The sequence below is a fragment of the Dicentrarchus labrax genome, unplaced genomic scaffold, assembly GCF_905237075.1.
Source record: "Dicentrarchus labrax unplaced genomic scaffold, dlabrax2021, whole genome shotgun sequence".
Classification (NCBI taxonomy): Eukaryota; Metazoa; Chordata; class Actinopteri; family Moronidae; genus Dicentrarchus; species Dicentrarchus labrax.
The window spans coordinates 6,543,569-6,565,986 of record NW_026136724.1 but is presented as its reverse complement, the minus strand read 5'-3'; the positions used below and the strand labels follow the sequence as shown (position 1 = coordinate 6,565,986).

At 40.0% G+C, this 22,418-nt stretch overlaps 1 protein-coding gene across 1 annotated transcript in view; it reads left to right on the top strand.

Annotated features, from left to right (window-relative positions):
* The first annotated feature begins 3,628 nt into the window (after positions 1–3,628).
* Positions 3,629–22,418, top strand: part of ntf3 (neurotrophin 3) — a 37,329-nt gene continuing 18,539 nt past the window's right edge. Inside the window, exon 1 of the mRNA XM_051392492.1 lies at positions 3,629–3,816. Coding sequence (XP_051248452.1) covers positions 3,799–3,816 — 18 coding nt within the window. The 5' untranslated portion in view covers positions 3,629–3,798. The remainder of the gene's footprint in view (positions 3,817–22,418) is intronic.

Sequence of the window (22,418 nt, the reverse complement as noted above, 5' to 3'; positions counted from 1 at the left end):
TGGAATAGGTGGAACCTAGTTTCCTGTTGAATATTGAAAAACTTGAATAGTCACATTAAATCATTTAGAACAAAAACAAAGGAGAAGGTGTTCCCCATAACAAACAGTGTGGACCAGTGGTAGGTTGTTTTGTATGAATATTCACAGCTCATTCATGTATCTCCCTGGCTGATAATTGGTGGCCTGAATGTGCTGCTGCTCCCCACCTCTCACTGAACACAGTAAGTTACAGAGAGCCACATGAGAGCTCATTCACAATACTGGGGACTCTTTTCAAAGTAGAGGAGGTTAAAGGTAAAACATTTTCCTTCACTACAATTTTTCTGTTTTAGCAGGGTCGTTTCTTAGACTAGCCTAAAAGAATGCTGCTGCTGAATATGGAATATTGATTGAAAAGAAAACATTTTTGCACGATAAGTATGCATTCATCAAGGCTACTGCATGTGTGAGGAAATATTAATTAAACAGCCCAATATATGTCAGCCACCAAAAGTCAGGGAAAACAAGTAGGAGGCAGAAAGGTAAAGTCGAGTGAAAGACAACTTGTCTTGTGGTGCTGGACTGAAAGCTCAGCTAAATAACTTTATCATGCATCTTTTAATGTGTTTCACTCTCTTTTCTCATGTGTTGCTTCTAGTCTTGTCCAGATGTGTCCAAAAAAACAGGGCCACAGATTTCACAACTGCTTTTCCCAGATGTTAGAAATCAGATATAGTGACCTCTGCTACAGTGGTCAATCTGTGGTGATGAATAGAAATGCCCTTAAATACATATTGCATGAGCCCAAACAAAACAGCATTTTTCAGTGGCACCACTTTTCTTCTATTTCAATGGTGCAAAGCCTCAGTGTGGTCGTTAAGTAAACAACGGTAGTTTATTCTTATCCTTTTTTAAAAAAGGGACGCAAATCATCAGTAAATATCCTTTTACAGTTACAAATACAAACTGTTTTAATGAACTGGGTATTTGTTGGACAACTATTGTGTTCTATCAATCCTAAAATGTCACAGCTTTACCTGAAGGTTTTCAACATATTTTCCAAAGAGTTTAGAGTGAAACGCATTATTATGTGTCTTTACATAACAATCATCTGCAAAATTTTGTTTTGCATCACTCCCTATCTAGTGCGTGTACATGTGCTTCCTCACATGTGCACTTGCAGACATTAAAATACAAACAAAACGGAGAATCCGTCATCTATGTCACTCAATAGCACCAGTAGTGGTCAAAAACTCACACATGGTGTCTTTAACATTTTGAGAATTTACCTGAGGAGGAAGGCTTTCTTGCCCAAGCTTTCAGGCAGAGCTTCTGTAAGCTTGTGCAGAAATCTGCCTTCATGGTTGATGGTTTGGCAGGCTCAAACCACATAATGATACTAAACTTCCCATAAACTTCCCATTTGATTGGCAGGGCTTTGCCCTGGCAGGAGGCTGTGCCTGCAAGCCACTTTACCTTCTACTTTGGTTACTTACAGTTTAATCATAATGGTCTATCCACCACTTACCTGTCCAATTATCAGTCAGGTCAGGTCTTGCCTGTGTGTACTGGCCAATGAGAAAGCTTTCATAGCTCTACCAGATGTGCTGTTGAGATTGACAAAGAGATGGAGGGGGAAGACCAGATGTGCAGCTGACAGAAGGCCGCCATGTCGGGTTTCTTTTCTTGGAGATATACTCAGACACAGAAACTGAAGAGTTTGTCCAAAAGAACAAATAAGCTGAATGCACAAGCTTTGGTTAAGGTTAGACAGCTAGACGTACTTGGTTAAGGTTAGAGAAAGATCATGGTCATGGTTAAATAAACCAGTGTTGTGTGTTGGTATAAGATGGGATGCAAACCATGGCCTCCAGTGTCAAAGTCTGCCACAGGATTTCAGTGATGAAATATTCAGTCCCCATTCAGAAACATTACAGATGTTTTTAGTGTTTGTTAGGGCAGCAGTAGCTCAATATGTAGGGATAAGTATATCTTCTTCTTCTCATAAAGCCCCTATGAGCTCAGGCCTCCGATATGGCTGCCAGAGGATGTGTTACACTCCCCGAAAGTCTTGTAGAGTGAGTAGGGAATAAAATTATAGGAGATTTGAGCAAAGCACTGCTCCAACTGCTATAGAGCTAAAAAGAGGTCTTACTCATCTCAAAAATGTCAATGTCAAATGTTATGTGAAGTGATTCCACACAACTCTATTAAATAAAAAGTTAATGTACTGAATTAAATGACAAAACAGTGAGTAAATAAAAAATATTGAATGTATTCATCATTATGCATTCAGCCAAACGGGTTACACTCTTGACTCCTTATAAGAGAAGCTTCTATGTTCTCTCAGGAAGGAAGGACCTTCTGGCTGTGAGGCATCACCACACTGTCTGTACATGTAACTGTGATTTCATTATCTTTATTTATCCTATTACGTATCTATTTGTGTGTCTCCAAAGAAAATAAAGATGCTCTGACATTCAGTGAATTTGTCCACTTTACACAGGACAATAAATCATTCAATCTAAAAGTGTAATCTTCCTTTTTAAGAAAGTTATTACATCTGTACTTTGCAGCATCTTTACTGAGTGTTTTTTTTTTTGTTTTTTTTTTTGTTGTTTGCTCCCATGATATCCTGATATAGAGGAATATATGAGATGCATGTATAAGGGAGACTGGGGACAAATGCAACACAGGGCGGTTGCAACAACTCTTATTCTTCTTGTTGACTTCTGAATGACTAGGTTTGCATGTGTCAGGATCAGTGTATCTAGCTAGCACATGATGTTCTATCATGACTGACAGGGTGGGTACCATTGACAGTATATGTAAGGGCTGTTCCTTACAGCTTCCAGGTCTGTGAAGTGAAGCCACTTGGGAAGTGTCTTAAACCTGCATTCTATGTAAAGGCCAGTAGAGGGAAGCTCCACTGGCTGCAATAACACAGATAACATACAGTCTTATGGAGAATGAGCCGACTTCTCACTTGATTTATTAGCTCAGTAAACAGTTTCCTAATACGTTTATGGTCTCAATCTCTAGTTTCAAGTTTTCTTCCATACAGCATGATGTTCATTTAGTAAATTATGTTCCAATTTAGAGTAAAATAGACATAAAGCATGATATGCTTTTGGGCGTGGCTATTGCCTATTTCTCACCTAAAATCATTTCACACTAATTTATGTCCATATTCCTAAGGAATTTTTTTTCATTTATTATTTTATTTTAGGGCTACTTAAGTTCATTGAGGGTTTTTTAAATCGCCCTTAAAATAATATGCCCCTGTCGGACTTTCAGTCTTGTGGAACCTGATAAATGTCAGCCAGCACTACATAAAGACGTAAAGATTGCATTAGTCACGCACACACATAGGCGTACCACACACACACACACACACACACACACACACACACACACACACACACACACACACACACGCTCCTAATTCGGTGTCCTAATTCATGTCAGCAGGCTTGCTCCGCTGACAGACAGTGGCAGCATGCATGCAGGTCTTTGCAGCAACATGCGCCAAGAGCCATCTGTCCTGTAACAGAAAGAGCGGCGTAGATTATGTTGTAGAGAGAGAGAGAGGGAGAGAGAGAGAGACTGACTGACAGAGAGAGAGAGAGAGAGAGAGAGAGAGAGAGAGAGAGAGAGAGAGAGAGAGCATTACGCACACCCTGATCCTCTCCACACATAACCAGTGTGGCGCACGGACCGGCGGCAGCCCTCAGAAAGTGGGAAGTTTTCGCCAAAGGATTCTGTCCAAAAATTAATCACCTTCATGTCGACTCTGTTGGATACTAACCTGCCGATGCTATGGTTACCTTTATTACGGTAGGAACTGCTTTATTTAGTTTGAGTTGGTACCTCGTGGAGCATTTGTGTCGCTTTGGTTCTTGGAGAATCTGACGCGAAAGAAGTGACAGAGACTGACCCAAAGTGTTCAGTGTGTTCAACAGACTTCAAAAGATGACAAAGACTCACAAAGCTGATCTTTAAGAGCTTCAAATCGTGTGATGAGCAGCTTTGCAGCTTCTGGAATTCCAACTGAAGCATGAATAGCTTTAAAAAGTTTTGGGAACAAGATTTGGCACCACAGACGCGTCTAAATTGGTTTTGGGTGCTCCAGATTAAATATTTACTTTTGGTATAACAGAGGAGTTGCATGATATGCTCAGGGACTTATTTCTTCCTCAAAGCTGAAGCGTTGGCAGGTAAAACAAACTAGAATGTGAGAGGTAAACTAGTGCGGACAAACTCACTGCTTCTCTCTCTCTCTCTCTCTCTCTCTCTCTCTCTGCACAGGTAGACAAAAGGGTTGGGTATTTCCAAAGCTCGCTTTACGCACACAAACATAAGAAACTTCTGCGAGTCTTGCTCTTTTCAAAGGCGTGTGCGACGTGTTGGAGGGAGCGGAACTGTCTGAATGCGCACAGGAACGGTTCAGACGAGGTTCATCTTGTATCTTTGGATTACCGACGCGCTAATTGCGCCTCGGCTCGCTGTTTAGTGGGAGTGAAAGATGATATGTCACAGTTGACTCCCAACACAAAGGCGGACTATGCGTTGAATCCTGAATCCTTCCCTCCCTGCGCGTTCCCTGCCCCGTGTGCATGAGTGCATATTTGTTTGTGTATGCATATAAACTATAGCCTGTGTGCGCACGAGGTGGAGAGAGTGAATGTTTCTGTGTGCGCACAAACGTTCTCTCCAACGGACCTAAACTTTCCCAAATTTGCCTTTTTGGATAAATGCAACAAAATAATTCATAATTTTTGGGACAAATGAGTGTAATGGTAAGGTAACATGTGCCTGTAATATTCAACACGCGATTATGTGTATCAAAAACGAAAGGTTAAAGACCTCCACATGTTTAAGGATTTAAAAAAACTTTAAAAACAAATAAGCCCAAATAAGAATCAAAAATCAAAATTTTCTTCAGTTTTTGGAGCTGAAGTTTCCTGTGCAGAGCTTGGATTAATGTGTGTTTTGAGTTAATTTTATACCTCCTTGTTTCCCCTCCTCAGCAATGTAGGGGTAATTCCCCCCCCCCAGACACCAGAATCTGAATGTTGGGAGCTGTTGATGGGATTACAGCCAAATAGCCCAGTAACCCAAAAATACTCCTGCTGTGTGTGTGTGTGTGTGTGTGTGTGTGTGTGTGTGTGTGTGTGTGTGTGTGTGTCCAGTGTGATAACAGAACATAGAGGCAATTCTGCATAATGGCTTTAACAGTGCTACGTTGCAGTTGTCTGTGTCTGATATGACATGTGGTCTGGGCAGCTTTGCGTAATGGTGCGCCATCAGTGGGCGTCTTGAGCCTCTGGTGGATGCTTTCCTGCTGCTGTGGGAGTCCACTCATGTGTGCACGTGCATGTATGCATGAGTGTGCGCGGAGGCCGCTGGAGCAGCTGTTGCAGCGGGCGGATTTAACGCACAGCCCCTCCTGACATGCAGGCATACAGCAGGGCAAGGAAATCAGGACGCAAGGAAGGAGGCGAGAGACAGGGGCCGGTTCCATTCTGAAACTCCCTTTAAGGGCACTTGAGTCGAAGATGGCCTCCCCGGCGCCCTGAGATAAGCTTTCTACTACAGCTGTGGGCTGTTATGTGTGTGTTAGAGCTCTGGGTGCAGTGCAGCTGCAACGACTCAGTTTAACAACATTCGTTTTGTGTTTTACGGGAGGAGAAGAGAGAAAAATTAGGAGTGAGGGGTGTGAACAGATTATGGGCTGGACTCATGGGAAGAACATAAAGTAGATAAGGGTACAAAGGGGCCAAAATGGCTCCCAGGTGGTTTAATAAACTGATAATGTTACTATGGAGAGTTCCTGTTTTTCCCCTTTGGCTCTGCATTCCAACCTTTTTGTGCTTTTGTGTATCCAGCTCCCCTCCTCTATCTGTTCCCTTCCTCTGCCTGTTTCATCCGTCGCCCCAATTTCTTTTATTTATGTTGCAGCAGTTGTCCAGCAACATCAGACAACAGAAATGAAGATCAAACTTACTTAGCCTCACGGATTACGAAACAGTTTGGACCTAAGGTTGCTGGTTTAAATCCCAGACCGCCAGCAGAAAAAAAAAGTCAAAGATCAAGACTGAAGTGTGTATTAAATGATGCACACAGCAGGTGGGAAGACAACTCATACACTCTGTCTCACAATTAACTGGAGCAGTTTTGGGTGCTGTTGAAATGTCTGTGGTTGTATGCTTGTAAGTCTACAGGTGTAAAAATGTCCATCTGTCAAATGGGGATTAACTTTTCCTCGATATTAAACAAACAGATGAAATGATGTGAGGTAACTGACTTGTGCTGTTAGTCACTGATGATTTTTCCCTCTGGATTAGAGCATCAGCCAGACACTTAAAGAGAAAAAGGCCGCCTGGGTGTATCATTGGTGTTATCCCACCACAGATGTTTCATTCATTTGGGTTCATGACACCTCCAGAGGGACTGACTGGAAGTTGTGGTGTCCTTGAGCCTCCCTGTTCTGGAAATCTGTTCACTCAACATGTGATGTTGCACATTTCTTCAGCTCTCCTCATGCTGTGTCATTATGTGTAGTGTAATTTAATTCATTTACACATTCAGATTTTTTTTACTATTAATCTTAATCCAAAAAAGCAAATCCAGGTTCATTGTATCACAGAATACAAGACAACGTGACATTTCAGTCATGAAGGTGCCTCAAAATCTGGAGAAATCTGAACCTGTCGGACTAACACAAAGAAAAGAGTATGTAAACATAACAAAAGCAGTTGATTGGGTATGATTTACTTCAGTGTTACAGTGAGGTAGGAGACATCTTGTGTCCAGCTGGAAAACTTTAGAAATGAACAACATTTGCATAATCATAGATTCTGGAACTTTAATAAGGTAGAAGGAGTAGATGCCTTTTAAAGGATTTAAATATGGAAATTTTTGTTTTGCAGATCAGACACACATTGTTCCAGGCAGACTATTTATATATATCCCCAATACATGTCTGGAGGGGATCTTTCAGTGGATAACAGGATGAGGACTCGGGGAAACTTTCCCAGCAGGAGGTGTCCGAATGTATTTTGTATTTCCTTGAAAAATATTTTTGTGTCAAATGTCAAATAACCACTGACGTAACACTAATAAACTATTCATCCAGGATAGGGGTATTGATTGTACTGGCATTAATGGGAACTCGGAGGTGACGGGGTCCAAATGTAATGCACAGAGGGTGGAAGGTGGGGAGGGTTAGAAGGTGCCCAACTGCAAACCTTACCCCAGAGCCCCCTCACAGGTTAATCCGGCCCTGCCACAAGGTATAAGTTGTTGGAACTGTGCAGTCAGACTAGAGAGGAGAGCACCATGACCTCTGTATGTATGAACATACTGGCTGTTAAGAAGTGGTGGGTGGACAGTCCTCGTTCCAGGCAAAAATGATTTGAAGTTAATATGACGCTTATGCAGTCTGAGTCTGTCAAAGTAAGTGGATATCTTCCAAAGTTAGTATTTTTGTACCAAATTTTCTTCTTTCATTTTGCTGAAATGACAGTAAGTTTGGAAGATAATCACTTGATTTGTTAAACTCAGAATTCTGAAGTAACATTGTACATTGAAATTTGATTGACTGCCATCAGGTTTATGGTACTGATCCAGATCCAAATTCATATCAGGTACTTTTATTTTGTAGCAACACAATACAACGTTATTCTGCGTTTAGGAAAATCAAGTTTTACATGTCCAAATCATCCAGTCACCAGCTTTGAATTTAGATGCTATTTTCAACATGTCCAATGTTTGAAACATAAATTTAAATGGAAAAGCATCAAGAGGAAAAAGTTGGTGGCAGAGAATAAATAAAACCTGTCACAGATGTGTTGTGCAGTTAGACCTGCGTCACATTCAAAAGCAGCAACAGTAACTTCTGCCATCTCCACCCATCACTCCTCTGCAACTCTAAAAGCACTTAACAGACATTTCTTGCAGGTTGCTTCTGCTTTTCAAGACATTGAAGGGTTTCGTAATTAAAGTCAAGTGGAGCTCAAGTACTTTTCTAATAGATTTGTGTCAAATTTGGTGTTTAACTTTATACACAGGGTCAAGCACCTAAAGCGTCTGTAGGGCCTTTTTCTAGCAAGTTAGTGAACATGAGTGACATCACTTTACAGGCTAGTCCTTTAAATCTGCAGACTTAAACCTAAATAACGGGCCTGTGTAAAGTGATGTGAGTAAACTGAAGGTCTGTGATGCTTCATTCCAAAGGGATGAGAGAGGCGATCAGGGATGAGAGATGGTTCAGCTTGTGTTTAGGATAAAGGATTTTTTCCAAACTTCCTTTGCCCTCCCCCTTCATTCTATACGGTTGCAGTTTTACAGCCCGGCCCGTTCAGAGATGGTTTACACATTTAGCCGAGTGTTTATACGCTGCACATTCTCATGGCTAGTTAGAGCAAAACACGCTGTAAGGATTTGGATTAGACAGCTTTCTCTGCTCTGTGGAGCAGAAACAGCACAGAGGAGGAGAGTTGTGTGCTGAAAGACACATATACATGTCAGGATGTTCATTTAGGGAATTCATTCCTTTAACCTGTAACCTAAACTGCTTACCTCCATGTAAACAGCGCTAAATCTTAACTGAAATCCTAGCGCAGCTCTAACGGAACAAAAGTTTCACCGTCTTTCTCACAATTCCCTGAGCAGATAGGGATCATGTGGTTTTCAAGGTGAGGCTTGGCCTTCCCAGCAGTTCAGTCATATGACAGTTCAGTCCTCCTCTTTCTGTCCATTCTGACCCGGTAATCTGCGTCTATGTCTCAACGATTTTCTTTATCTCCCTCACACTCGCTGTCTGGGTCCCTCATTTGTTCCTCTCTCTCTTTACATCCCCCTCTGCATCTCGGACTCTCCCTCCCAGCCTGTTATTCTTTCCACTCCCTCTGTTTCCACATTAAAAGGTAGACTCAGTGACCTCCTGATAGCATCCCTATCCTGATACGGCCGACCACTGATAGCGTCGACTGGGATGAATTCCCGTACAAGCCTATCTTCCACTTACTTATATGCCTCTACGGATTTGGTTATTGTTTATGCAGATTATAACTTGGCAATAGATCTATGTATGTATGTTTGCTTGCAGCTGTGGACCATTTTTATACAGAAATGTTTTCTGTTGCTTATGCAGATCCTATAAGTGAATTGTAGTTCAATTTTGTAGTTAATATAGTTTATTTGTTCAACCGCATATCACTTATTTGTCTTTTAAGGATCTATTTCAACTCCAGTTGCCAATACAACATATTAATAGAGGCTGGAAGGTTGTTAATGTTTTTACTGTACCAGGGGTAGAAGAAGTATTCAGATCATTTACTTAAATAAACGTACCAGTGAATTGAAAGTAATTAAAAACGTACCTACTTAACAAATTAACAACATACTAAAATAATAGTAAAACTGCTGTACTAGTATTGTCAGCAAAGTAAAAGTACTTGTTCGGCATAAAAATGGCCCCTGTTACTGCCAGTTTATAATCTGCTGTATCAGTAAAGTTTTTGGGGATTTTTCTCTAATCTTCTATCTCTAAACTACAGCTTTCAGATAAATGTAACGCAAAAAAGTACAATATTTCACTCCGAAAGGCAGTGGAGAGGAAACAAAACAATACAGAAATACCAATAAAGTACAAATACCTTAAAATTATGTTTAAGTAAAGCGTAATTGCACTAAATGTGCTTCCATCACAGATCAATATTCTGACTGTCAGATGGGTGTCTAAAAAGGTTATGCACATATTTCCATTGACTTTGGTGGGTAAGTCAGCCTTCTCCAACGTGCTACTGGATTATATTAAGTGATCATATCAGATTAAGATCTGGGGCTTTTTTGCCATTAAGAGGTCAGTTTCCTCTTGTTTTTTGCTGAAGCATGGCATGGATGTGTTGTTTTAGCCTTTCTCTTACATCACCTCCATGAAAAAGCTGAAAACCTACCTTTTGTTAAAGGACTCTTGTGTTTCACCCGTATTTTACACTGATGATTTCCTCACAGCAGTAATACCAGGTAGGCTGAAACTACCTGTTGTATAATCACAGCTCAAATACATAGAAAGCGTCTATCTTCATTTTTCTCTTATGGAATGAGATATAGGTGCTATCTGTGTGGACTGATGTGTCAGGTGAGTGACCACCTTTGATATTTGAGCTGACAGATGTTCAGATGGCCCGAGGGTGAGACTTGCTGCTTAGAACCACAGACTCACACACAAACCCAATCCCTACTTGTCCCCTACTTGGCTAAACCCTAACCCTAACATGAGACTAATCCTAACTTTAATCTTTACCCTGAAGCCAAAATTCCAACTCTAAATGTGGCCCTTAAGGAAGTGAGGATGATGGTTCTTGAAAAATGTCACCTTTTCATGAGCTAAGAAAAACAGGCCTGTTTTCACCTTTGTGACAATGCATAATCCAATGGGTTTTTAAATGCTTATTTTTTTGTTAACATAGGCAGTTATGTTTACTCACAGTTTGAAGGTCTGATTGTGCAGGTCGAAACTTGCTTGAGATAAGTAATCAAATTCAAATGGCTTTATTGGTTTGACATAATCAGATACAGAATTGCCAAAACACTGTATGATTGCTGACATTAGTAATCTGTCACAGATAATGCACTTGAAAGCCTGGATTGATTTAAAAAGTGTGCTGGTGTGGTGTGTTCATGTGGTGGTTTGCGGCTTTGACAGCCGAGAGTTGTGTGTGCTGGTGTGAAGGTGTGGGGATGGGTAGCAGAGGTATTTTTAATATACAAAAGAACAATGGATACTGCTCCTTATTGTTAGGCCAACACAGGTTGCACACTGTTGAATGGATTTCATCCTCCTCGTTCCTCTTCAGTGCTGTGCCTGGTGTTGCTGCTCGGTGGATTGCTTTTTACAGTGCTGTGTATCCCCCAGGCCTTTTCTGACATGAACATTCTCAGTATCTATGTCCAGTATAAACATGAGGGCTTTGCAGTGGAGATAATCTCTAAACACAGATATCTGCATATGAATTCAGAATCTGTAGGCAAGGGACAAGATTTTGGTTTGGGAAGCATTCTGGTTTCTGTTTGTATTCCACCGTAGTGCGGAGAGCAAAAGAGGTGGAACACACTGGCCAGAGTACTTGAGGTCCCCACATAGAATGACTGTAGACACCACAACTCCAACATGTAGTTTGAAAGTAAGTACAGTGTAGCTTCATAACGTAGAAGTATAAATGAAGCTTAAAGGTTTCGAGGTCTGGGTGGTGGTGGATGGCAATGGAACGTAAACAAAACTTACATGGGGTCTCAGTGTTCTTGCATGGTGAAAGGGAACCCTAATGTTCCTGCTTGGAATCTGTACCTTCTTCAAAGCATTAGCCAAATTAATCATAAAAACAACCTATTTTTATGCATTTCCATGACTTTTTCTGTGTTTAGTCTAAGTCTAAGTCTATTGGACCTATTTTGTGATTGTGTGTCGTGTGTGGTCCTTTCATCTTAATATGGCCATTTGGTGGTTTTATAAGCTCCTCTATTTAAGGACAAAATGTTTTGTCTGAAGCAGAATATAAACCAAACTAATTTTACAATGCTGTTTGTTTTCCATTGTTTACCATTAAAGCATGAGTAGCCTTAAGAACAAATGCAGGATAAAAAGAGGGTGAATACACAAATGGATGGATCACATTGCTGAGCTCAGCGCTGAACTGACAAGAGCCTTATGGTTAGTGAATCAATTAGTAAAACCAGAGGGAAAGAAAACCAAGCTGCATAATATCTTTTTCGTATTAAATAGCATGATTTCTTGCCCCAGTGCATGTGGAAGGAGAGCAGTGGTTTGTTTGTTTACATCTAGTAAGCAATGCAAAACACAAAATTTGTGTTTTGCATTGCTGATTAATGAGAAAAAAGTGGGATTAGACATCATGCCCTCTTTTGTACTAGGTGTTCATTGCATGAGAAGCAGAAAGCTAGAACAGTCAAGAGAGTTGTGAACATTATCAGAGGCAAATTAAGCCTTTAATAGCTGCATTCATTCAAATGTATGAATGTGGTAAACAACAGTAATTTGCATGGGGGCTAAGTCTAGGACAGAGTGTGCAATGTGACAGCTGGAGTAGTACAGCTCTTTCCAATGTCAGTGCTTCTCCATGCCTTATCCTCAACATATACATTTATAGCGGTGCTATTCCTCCAAATGATGAAATGTATTTCTTGGAAGGACAGTGCATAGAACTCCAGACAACTTTTCAGCAGGAAAATAATTGGGACACATTAATTTCCTTGCATCAAATACTGCACTGCACTACCGTTGGTAATTGCTATTTTACTTCCACATTATTATCAATACTAGTCCTGGCAAGGAGCACAGACGCCTTGTAGCTACATGCACACATACTCGCCTCTGTGTCATTTGCATGAAATGTTCTAGTACTGTGGATATGTGACTAAACAGCTGGCTAGAACATGTCAAACTTTTGATATGGTTTGTGGTGTTTGAGCATAAAGAATGCAAAAAATGAGATGATTCTATTTTGATTGTAGACTTAGATATTCAGCCTATGGCATTCATTCCTAAACACTGCTGCTATGTGACTTCTTTTGAACTAAACTAAACAGCATGCTAACATGCCTACAATGATAATGCTGCATGTTGATGTTTACTGAACATCAATATTTAGTAGGTATAATGTTTACCATCTTAGTTTATCATATTAGCATTGTAACATTTGCTAATTATCAACACAAACATTTCAACCTCATGGTGGTGCTAGAGGAAGAGTCAGTCGGGAACTTTAATCCCCGATGAATATTTCCTGACTGTCCATTTAGTTGTTAAGATATTTCACTTTGAACCACAAATATCAACCTCATGGAGCGCTACATGCAGTAAAAAGGTCAGAGAGCTTAGTATGGACAGAAATAAAACCACTTTCTATTCCAGTTAAGATATCATGGCTATGTGACACAGCATGATGCTAGTCAGACATAGTTAAATCTGAAATTCAACTGAGCAGATTTGTTATAGCTTGGATGACCAGTGTTGGCACGGAAGAGAGGACAGAGTACCAAAAAGAAAGATAAATAGCAACTTGATGTTTTTCTGGACAGATTCCTCGCTTTAGTTTGGATGCTTGTACTGTGATCCCAATGGTTTGAGACAAAAATGGATGTGGCTTCCTTTGCTACAGTAACTCATATTTGTTTCAAATTAATACTGCTGTTATTTATCCTGATGTGACTGGAGACGTGATGTGTCCTGGCATGACCAGATGATAAAAATCAGTCCATGTGTTTGTTTTATTGTGAAAGTGCTTAAGTGCTGGTTTGGACGGAGAACGCTGCAGTGTTTTACATGAGAAAAAAACCATTCCCAGAGTTTAGTCCCATGTGGAAAAAGGACCTCCCCTCTTGTACAGTGATCACTGACTGAAACGTCAGGGAAAGTTGGACAGTAATGCTAATTTGACATTATGGGCTTCACAGAAACCTTAATGGAATGCTACAATATTCTTAACAAATGTAACCTCGGAATCTTGAAATTGAAGATGATTGTATTTTTATACAATTTCTTACAAAAGAATTTTGTTTTTTTACACTTTAAGCCTCTTTTTCACATGCTGAGTACAGGTTGTGTATTTACTGTAATGTGCGTTTGGAAGGCAACCCCTGACATCTTTAAACAATGTCTTGTCAACACTGGGATATTGTGGTGGAAGGAAACACTTTTCTTCTTAGCACTCACAAGTTGAGAGAGGATGAGAAGCACAACCATGACATTTTCCATTTATTTGCCAAACCAAAATGAGACCAAATCTACAGCCAAATAGCTGACAGGTCATTAGTCATCCAGGATGTGATGCTCTTTACTGTCAGAAGTTAAAAACCCTGCTTAAGAGTTTCATTCAGGAATCAGATAACTGTTGTTTCTGCAGAAGCAATATCTAATCTGACAGTAAAGGAGATTCAAAAAATGTAAACATATTGTCATTCTTCAAAGAGTTGTGTGTATTCTAACTGACTGATAGGTTTCGGGTCAGGATTTGTCTCCTAAGAGATCAAAGATATGACAGCCAAGTATCTGAATAACATGCTCACTTGCAGGTTATGAATCCTCACCTTCTGTGTGGAGAACATTTTTAAACAGGAGCCAAAAACAACACCAAAGTCTGATCTGGGCAAACAGGAATGAAACTGACATATAGTAGGTGAGAACACAGGCTTTTCTCTGTTGCAGCCCAACATGTGAGCACATTCTGGTTTCTGGATAGAAAGTAAAGCAAAATAGGCGCTGCCATTAAAGTTATGACTCATCGTGAGACCTTTGCCCCCAAATAGTTGTTTTGGGAGCTTGAAACATCTTGAAATATTGATGAATTCCAGGCAGTAAATGTTTTACAGTGTAGACACACACATGTGCACAGACATGTAACATATAAATTGGTTCAGGGATGCTTTTATCCAAAGTGCCTGACAGTACAGTTAGTGCAGACCTGTGGTTTCAGAACCGGCAGACCCAGTGGAACAAACAAATGTCTATGTTTGAGTGACTGTACTTATGATGACCTACTATAACAGCAGTCATCCCAAAACCTTTCCAATCACTTAAACCTAATCCAAACTCTGTAAGCTTAAAATGAAATGGCAGTAAGGGCCAGTGAAATGTTCTCATTTTGGAGTAATGTCCTCACAAGTCTCATTGTTGAGAAATTTTGGTGATCTTAAAACAAGCCTATGTGTGACAACAAGGGAAAGTTATTGGATGACTGTAAATAGTAACAAGGTGTTGTAACAGCTGTGCAAGTTGAGAAGACTCAATAAGTCAGGGAACTGATTCTGTAATGTCCCTTGTATAGAAATAGCCTGTTTGGGAACCTATTGGCTATTATCTGACAACAATTTAGCCAACGTCCAGTGTTTACTCTCCATATGGACCGCTTACCTGCATGCAACCAAAGCCCGCTCAAACGTGATTGGTCAATATTACTAGCACTACAAAATGTTGGACCCTTGCAGACAGATTTATTCATATGCAGATATTTGTTTCTAAAAGTAAAACTAAACTTTACTAACGTTAGCTAACATTAGCCACCATAAGCTACTGCTCATACCAGACAAAGTTAGGTTGCACCAGAAAACTGTACTGAATTGAACAACACTGTGTTTCACTGTTTATGAATTTCATTTGAACATTACATTTAGAAGAGGATATTTCCTCTTTTAAAAGTTACAGTGGGAAGTTGCTTATAGAAACACAATACACACACATTTTGCATTCACACAGCTCTAGTAGATAATACAAAGTTTGTAGCATTCATTCAGACAAACAGGACAAATATAATAAGCAGGAAACAGCTACTGGTGCAGCCATTGGCTATATTTCCGCCATCTTTCCTTTAACCATGGGATACACAGGCAGTAAAAGAAAATTCATTTTAAGATCTCAGTCAGATGACAAATAGTGCCGGGGAGAATGAAAGAATGGAGCAGATCCTATCGTGAAGAAATTAATCATGACCTGTTCCGGAAGCTCAGTAATTGTCTGTTGTAGTTGTTGACACGCTTGTTGGAATTTAATGCAGTTGATTCTTTTAACACTCAGGGGAAGCTGGATCATGTGTGCTGCATGTGACACATTACGTTAAGGACTCGTTTGATCCTCATCTAATCTACCATGGTTTGAGAACTAATTAATGGCAATTACCAGAAGGACGTGCTGATTTAATTTGAGGGCTCAGATTTCTCCCACTTGGCATCAGGAACGTCATGTGCCGTGGTAAAACAAACACTGATGTCAAAAGTTTAAATGGATGGGGGAGAAATTTATAGATATCCTGTCAGTATAAAATGACTACATATCCTGTGGACCCATGGCCAAATGAATCTTCTAAAATGAGTTGCTGGGCCCCCATTCCTCCACACTCTTCTGCTGCATGTTAATATGATTAAACATATAAATCTTTTAAGTCAAACTGAAATAATAAAGGTATAAACAAAGATTTGACACACAGTAGGGACCTTCTTCAAGATCAGGTGATAAAAACAGAACAAAACTTTTTTTGCAATTTAATTTGCAATTAATCTATACCTGCAAGTAGGAACACTGGGGTCCAAGCACCTGATCGGAACCAGTGGTGTACCGACTTGGGGCCTGGGGTCCACCCTTGAATAGGGCTTAAAACGGTGGTTTGATCAAGCTGAGACATCCTACTGCAGTGAACACTGTCAAGGTCCGCTCCAACTTGTGTCCATACTTTCCTCTATAAATAATTTTACGCCTCATTCATAGTTGTGGTGTTTTATAGTTTTGGTACACTGTCAGCCTGGAGCTTTTTTGGGGCCCTTGCAGTGTTGCTTTCGTCAACGAAAATTATGACTAAATATCGTCATCAATGAGCCTTTATCACGTGACGGAAACGAGACGAGATGCAACGTAAACGGTGGTCATGTGACGAAAACTATAATCAAATTTATAATGCAATATTGTTGATGAATAAAAACAGGACTAAATGTGGTTTGCAAAATAAAACCTCTGCTACAATATCTCTCTTTTGTTGACCAAAACGAGACAAGACGAAATGTTATAACGTTATTTCATCTCGCTATTATTATTATTATTTTGCAATATTTCTGTCTCCTGAGTCTCGGGGCTGCATCAGCGCACTGCACAGACGCAGATGACGTCACTTCCTCAATCCCCACTTGCCATTATTTAGAAGATGCAGCTGCGGTGGGTTAACGTTAGTCACAGACACACACTTTTTATTTACATTTTTTTATTATGTCATTGTAGCTCGAGCAATCCAGCACCTTGTTTCTCTTTTAGTTAAACTTGAATGTAATGTACATTTGTTCTGGCATTGTCATTTGAAGCTATTTTATTTATTTATTTTATTTAAATGTATGTGTGTGTACTTCTTAGTACATATTTGGTAGGTAAAATAAATATGTTGTAAATTCAATTCAGAGCGTCTTCCGTGTCTGGAATTGAATGTATTCTTGAGTCTATAAGGTAACAATAATATAATAATAAGATAACCTTGTTTGACTTTTGAAATGGGTGACTTAAAGAAAATTTTGGTTTTGTCTATACTATACTAGGTACTTGTACTATATTAACTGGGTTAAATAGAATTGCATTACTAAAAAGAGACTAAAATACAATTTTCATTGACTAAAACTAGACTAAAATAGTCTTGGATAATTCTGACTAAAATAAGACTAAAATGCTCAGACTTGTAGTCGACTGAAACTTGACTAAACTAAAAAGAATATAAACGTGACTAAAACTAATAAAAACTAAAATGACTGTTTGACACAAAGACTAGACTAAAACTAAAATTAAAACAGGCCGCCAAAAACAACACTAGGCCCTTGGAGTTCTGGGGCTCCGCTGCAGTTGCCTACTTTGGCGGTCAGTAACCGAGCCCTGCACCATTAATCCAGGAAATACTACCACCATCATAAACACACACACACACACACACACACACACACACACACACACACACACACACTAACACACACTAACACACACACACACACACACACTGAAGCAAGGTCAAAGCCACTGTTGAGCCCTACAGTCTATTCCTGTGTCTGTGATTCTATTAGGCTTGACACCGGATTAGCCCTCCTGATCTCCACGGCTGATTTGGGTTGGTTATTATAACCTATTACTGCCCTGTCTCACTCACTCTCTCACACAACCTGTGCTGACACTCTGTCTACCACATATACTACAGTGTTCAGATCACGCAGTTCTCATTTGTCAACCCCACTCCTGTGCTCTTTTCTTGTTCCCGCTCCTCCTGAGGGCCTCATGTCTCTGCCTGTGGAGGAGACGTGGATTTAAGTGTTGGTGTGATTTGAAGTGAACTTTAATGTAACTACAGAGTGCTTTCTACAGACAAATGTGGGTTAGGGTTAGTGCTTGTGCTTGAGAGAAAACAAATCATGCAGAAAATAGTTTTGGTTTTTTTTATTAAAAAGAGGGCAACTGGAAGAAAGAGCATAACCCTCTGCCCAGTGTGTGTGTGTGTGTGTGTGTGTGTGTGTGTGCCCGCATATAATCCCAGTCAGAGTGGACCTCGTCAGATGTAGGGCACAATGAAACCACATCAAAGTCATAACACATTCTTCTCCTTCGCGTTTTGAGCAAACCACAGAAATCTGACACTGCGGCCGGTCCTGTTGTGTCTGTCTGGCCTGTTGTGTAAGATGGAGATGGATAGAGGCTTTTCTCGTTCTATTTCTTCCTCTCTTTTTCACACAAGGACTAAACAAGCGTCTGTTTCGCTGCTGCACTTGTTTATCCTACAGACCGGGTGGAGACAGACATGTGCCACTGAGGGTCACAAGTCTGCAAGTTCACTTTGCCACCCAAACACTTCAGCAGCTGGTTTCACTCATTAAATCATCTTCTCTGTTTGAAGTGTGATGGCTCGGTTAAACTGAAAGTACTAATGATGTTATCTGCATATTGTGGCCCCTCAGTGTTACTCCTGCATCAGTGCTGGGCTTTCTTTGTACATTTACCTGATTTAGAGATAGTCTAACAGAAGACACTAATGAGTTGCATTATGGGAAATCTTCAAGAGCTTATGGCAAATAGGCGAGAAAGGTCAAGATATCTTGACCTCTATTGCTTCGACTTACAGTGTTAAGTGCAATACTTAATTGCTTTTGAAATGTGTTAGCCTAAAGCATAAAATTAGGCACACAACAAAATAGAACACAACATCTCTACTTTGCACTAATTTCTTGGGTGTGTTATATTTACTACTAAGAGGAGCCAAATGGTTTCACAAGAGACAATTACAAAGTCTCCTAAACAGCATTAAAGGTGCCCTGTGGAGTTTTCTGTTTACTCACCAAAACACACAGCGTGTATCCTCAAGGAATGTGTTGAATCCATTTCCTTCCTCATAACACATTTGCAAAGTCAATTTTCTTTTATATAAATAGATATAAATATAATATATGATATGCTATGATATTTTTGGCTTTATGAGGGATGACAAAAAAAATTGTTTTTAAAAAAGTTTGAAACCAGTATTGTTTACATCCCTGTTTGCCTTCCTGCAGTCTTCCTCTTCTTCTCTGCCGTACTGCTGCATTTCTTGGCATGTTGGAGATTAGTGGAATAGTGTGTTTTTCTTTGTGTATGTGCGTCCAAACAATCAAAACAGGGACCCAGTGGTAAAAACATTGCTCCACTAGAGGTCAAAAACTCTACAGGGTGCCTTTAAGTTACCTCTTTGGAGGACTTTAGATCTTCCCCTCCTTCACTGACCGGCATCGTTTATGTGCAGTTTACTGGTGTTATAGTTCAGGTGATAAACTTCAAATTCCTCTGTTACAAATCTTTGCCATTTGGTTATTGTTGGTGTTTTATATTCTCCCAGTTGTGAGGTGAAATCATACAATTGGGGGGGGGGGTCCTGCAGGGAGAATCAACTTTGTTTGATACTTTAGTGCTCGTCTGTAGTGCTTACGGGAACAATCTTTGCTTGGCTGCCATGCTTTATTGTTGGATATGGCTGATGGATAGACTTGCTGACAGACAGTAACCAGTTTATTGTCCAACCAGGATGTCTGACCGATGACTGATGGTAAGTTTCCTTTGCTCCATGCCATATTCAACAATATGGCGCATGTCTGTACCAAGACAAATTGGACATTAAAGGATCAGGTGGGGGTCACTTTTGAAAGCACTGTCAACTTTTCAACAGTTGTTGTTATCACAAGTACAGACAAAACTCTGTCTGGCTCGGACTGGTTGCCTAAAGGGTATAAATGATTTAGAATTTGAGTAATATGTGCACTGGAAATAGTGATCATTTATTTTTACTTCTCTTGCTGGTTTATGTAGTCAGACCCATTATGTAGTCAGTGTGTGTTCTCGTTAGTTTTTCTCTGTCAGGTGAAGCAATGTGTACCTGTAGGTATGTACATACGTATGTACATGTACTCTGTGTTCGAACTTTGTGCACGCACAGCAGACATCTCTAAAGAAACACATCTTAATATGCGTACTAACCTTCACCCCTCCACACCACCTTTTATCATACAATTCAAACATCACTTTCCCTCTCAAACCCACACCACACCAAAGAGGCTTGCTTTTGCAACCACACTGAGGCATAAATTAGTTTTCTCAAGGGATAATCACCATGACGCAGATGACTCACCTGGCAGGAGACAGCGAAACATTCAAAGGATAATTCACTGTTATGATTGGAATTCTGCCGTTCCCTTCACTTACCTTAACACCCTGGGGGTGAAAAGAGAGCAAGGTGGGAGGTGGAGGAAGACGAGGAGAAGCTGCCCCGTTGTTAAAACCAAAATCACAAAGTGAGGTTTCAAATTGACTCAAATAAAATGTGCTGTTAAAAATGGTTCCTTCACTGCCCACAGGAAGTGGTGAGCTCACTAATTAACACGTTCAATCTTGTTTGGTTAATTTGTACAAATACTGTGTAAAACAAACGTGTTAAACTAAGCTCACCGGCTTCTTGGGATAGCTTCATATTTATGAAAATGATATCAATCTCCAACTTTCTTAAAGAACGCTATCATTTTAAGTCACAAAATCTTGAACTATTACTTTAAATGTGACCCACAGAACACCAGTGTTTCAGAAGAGGAGAACCTTGATGTTAATAAGATGTTGTTGAGGCTAAAATTACAGAAGAATGAGAAAAAGAGATAGCGGAAGAAGAAAAAGAAATTCCAAGAGTTAAAAATGTTTCTTTGTGTGCGTTCTGAAGATCGTTTTCCATTTCGCTTTCGTGCAACAGAAGTGTAAACAAAGTGGTTAAACACATTCTCATTTTTAAAATTCCTTGATAATCTCTGACTTGCACTACAAGTTTCCCTTGCCTGGGATATTTCAAGAATTCGTTCATCAGTGGAAAACCTGTAAAACTTCACTGCCCCTCCAAATCAGACCAGATGTTTTCTAGAGTTTGAGATTCAAACAATCCAGAAGGATCAGTTGCAGTCAACTTCCTGTCCGTATTGTTCTGTTGTTCTGTCTCTCATCAACACAAGTACTCATGCTGTAATTCTCAACAAGTTTATCTTGTGTGAGTTTTGAATTAACATCACTTTTTGCACTTCTGTTGACACCTCCAGCAAATTCCGTCAAGTTTTATTATTGCGGTACAGTGTTTTCTGTTATGATGAATTAATGTTTGCAGAACAAACACTTGGCTGGAAACTGAGCTACAGACTCTGCCATTTTCCCTCTCTCTCTCTCTCTCTCTCTCTCTGTGTGTGTGTGTGTGTGCTGTAACATCTGGAGTCAATTGGACAGTATTAGGGCTCAGACATTGCCGGGTGAAAATCCCTCTGGAGGATTTGCTGGTTTGGCACACTGCTCACTAAGCCCCATCACTAAGCGCCCTGACTGCATCATCACTGGGGTCTCCACGGTAACTGCAACGCACACCATCCTTCGCCACTGTCTCAAATTGGTAGAGTTGTGGTTTCCTGAGCCAGCAGGTTTCTGCCTGGAGCCACAAGTTCTAACTAATGGGTCAGGTGTGTATTTTTTATTGTAGAGAATTTGTCTGATGTTGATTATTAGTGCAGCTAGTAAAATCAGGGTTTGACTTATAATACCTGATCCAATACTAATATGAAAGAGATACTTAGTTAAGCAACATTAAGCCCCACTGAGTTTGGCCTCCAGAAGCTTACAGTGTTTCAGGGAAACTGGTCAAACACTGTTGGTGGTCCAGACTGGACAACAGTTGTGTCTTTCAGCCCAGTGTGTGTTTGCAGTGCAACGTTCAGGGAAACTTAGGCAATGACGCTTCAGTGGGTTGCAGAAGCTAGAGAAACTATAGGTTGGATACCACATGAAACTGTTTTATCAAACATTTTTATCACCAGTGATTCTGGTTATAGTACTCTCTGAGCTCAGATACCTCAGCTGTTTGCTTGCTCAGTATCTGCAAAGTGAAAGATAGCTGCTGATTAAATTGTGTGGACCCTACTGTACACTGTAGAAAACTCAACAAAATAAGTTTAATTTGAGTTTAATTTAAAGTGTTCTATTAGGCAAGACATGGCAACTTTATTTGTATAGCACATTTCATACACCAGGACAATTTAATGTGTTTTTAAATGTACAGCAAGGACAGAAGATTTCCAATTTGAAAAGTGCACTTAAAATTGGTAGTTTTGTCAACTTATATTTAATTAGTTTACAAAAAGAAGTTAAAAAGAAGTAATTTGTTAGACTTGCTCTTTAGTTCAGTTTTTAGTTTTCACCTGTAAAGCAGTTTCAGGTTTGATTTTTGCATGCACCGCACAGCAGTGCAGATTAGGCAAACAGCCACAAACATGAATCTGTGGATCAAATTTGTGAAATATTTTATGAAGAAATAATGCAGGGAGTGGTTGAAGTGGACACTTTATCACTCACGTTTGCT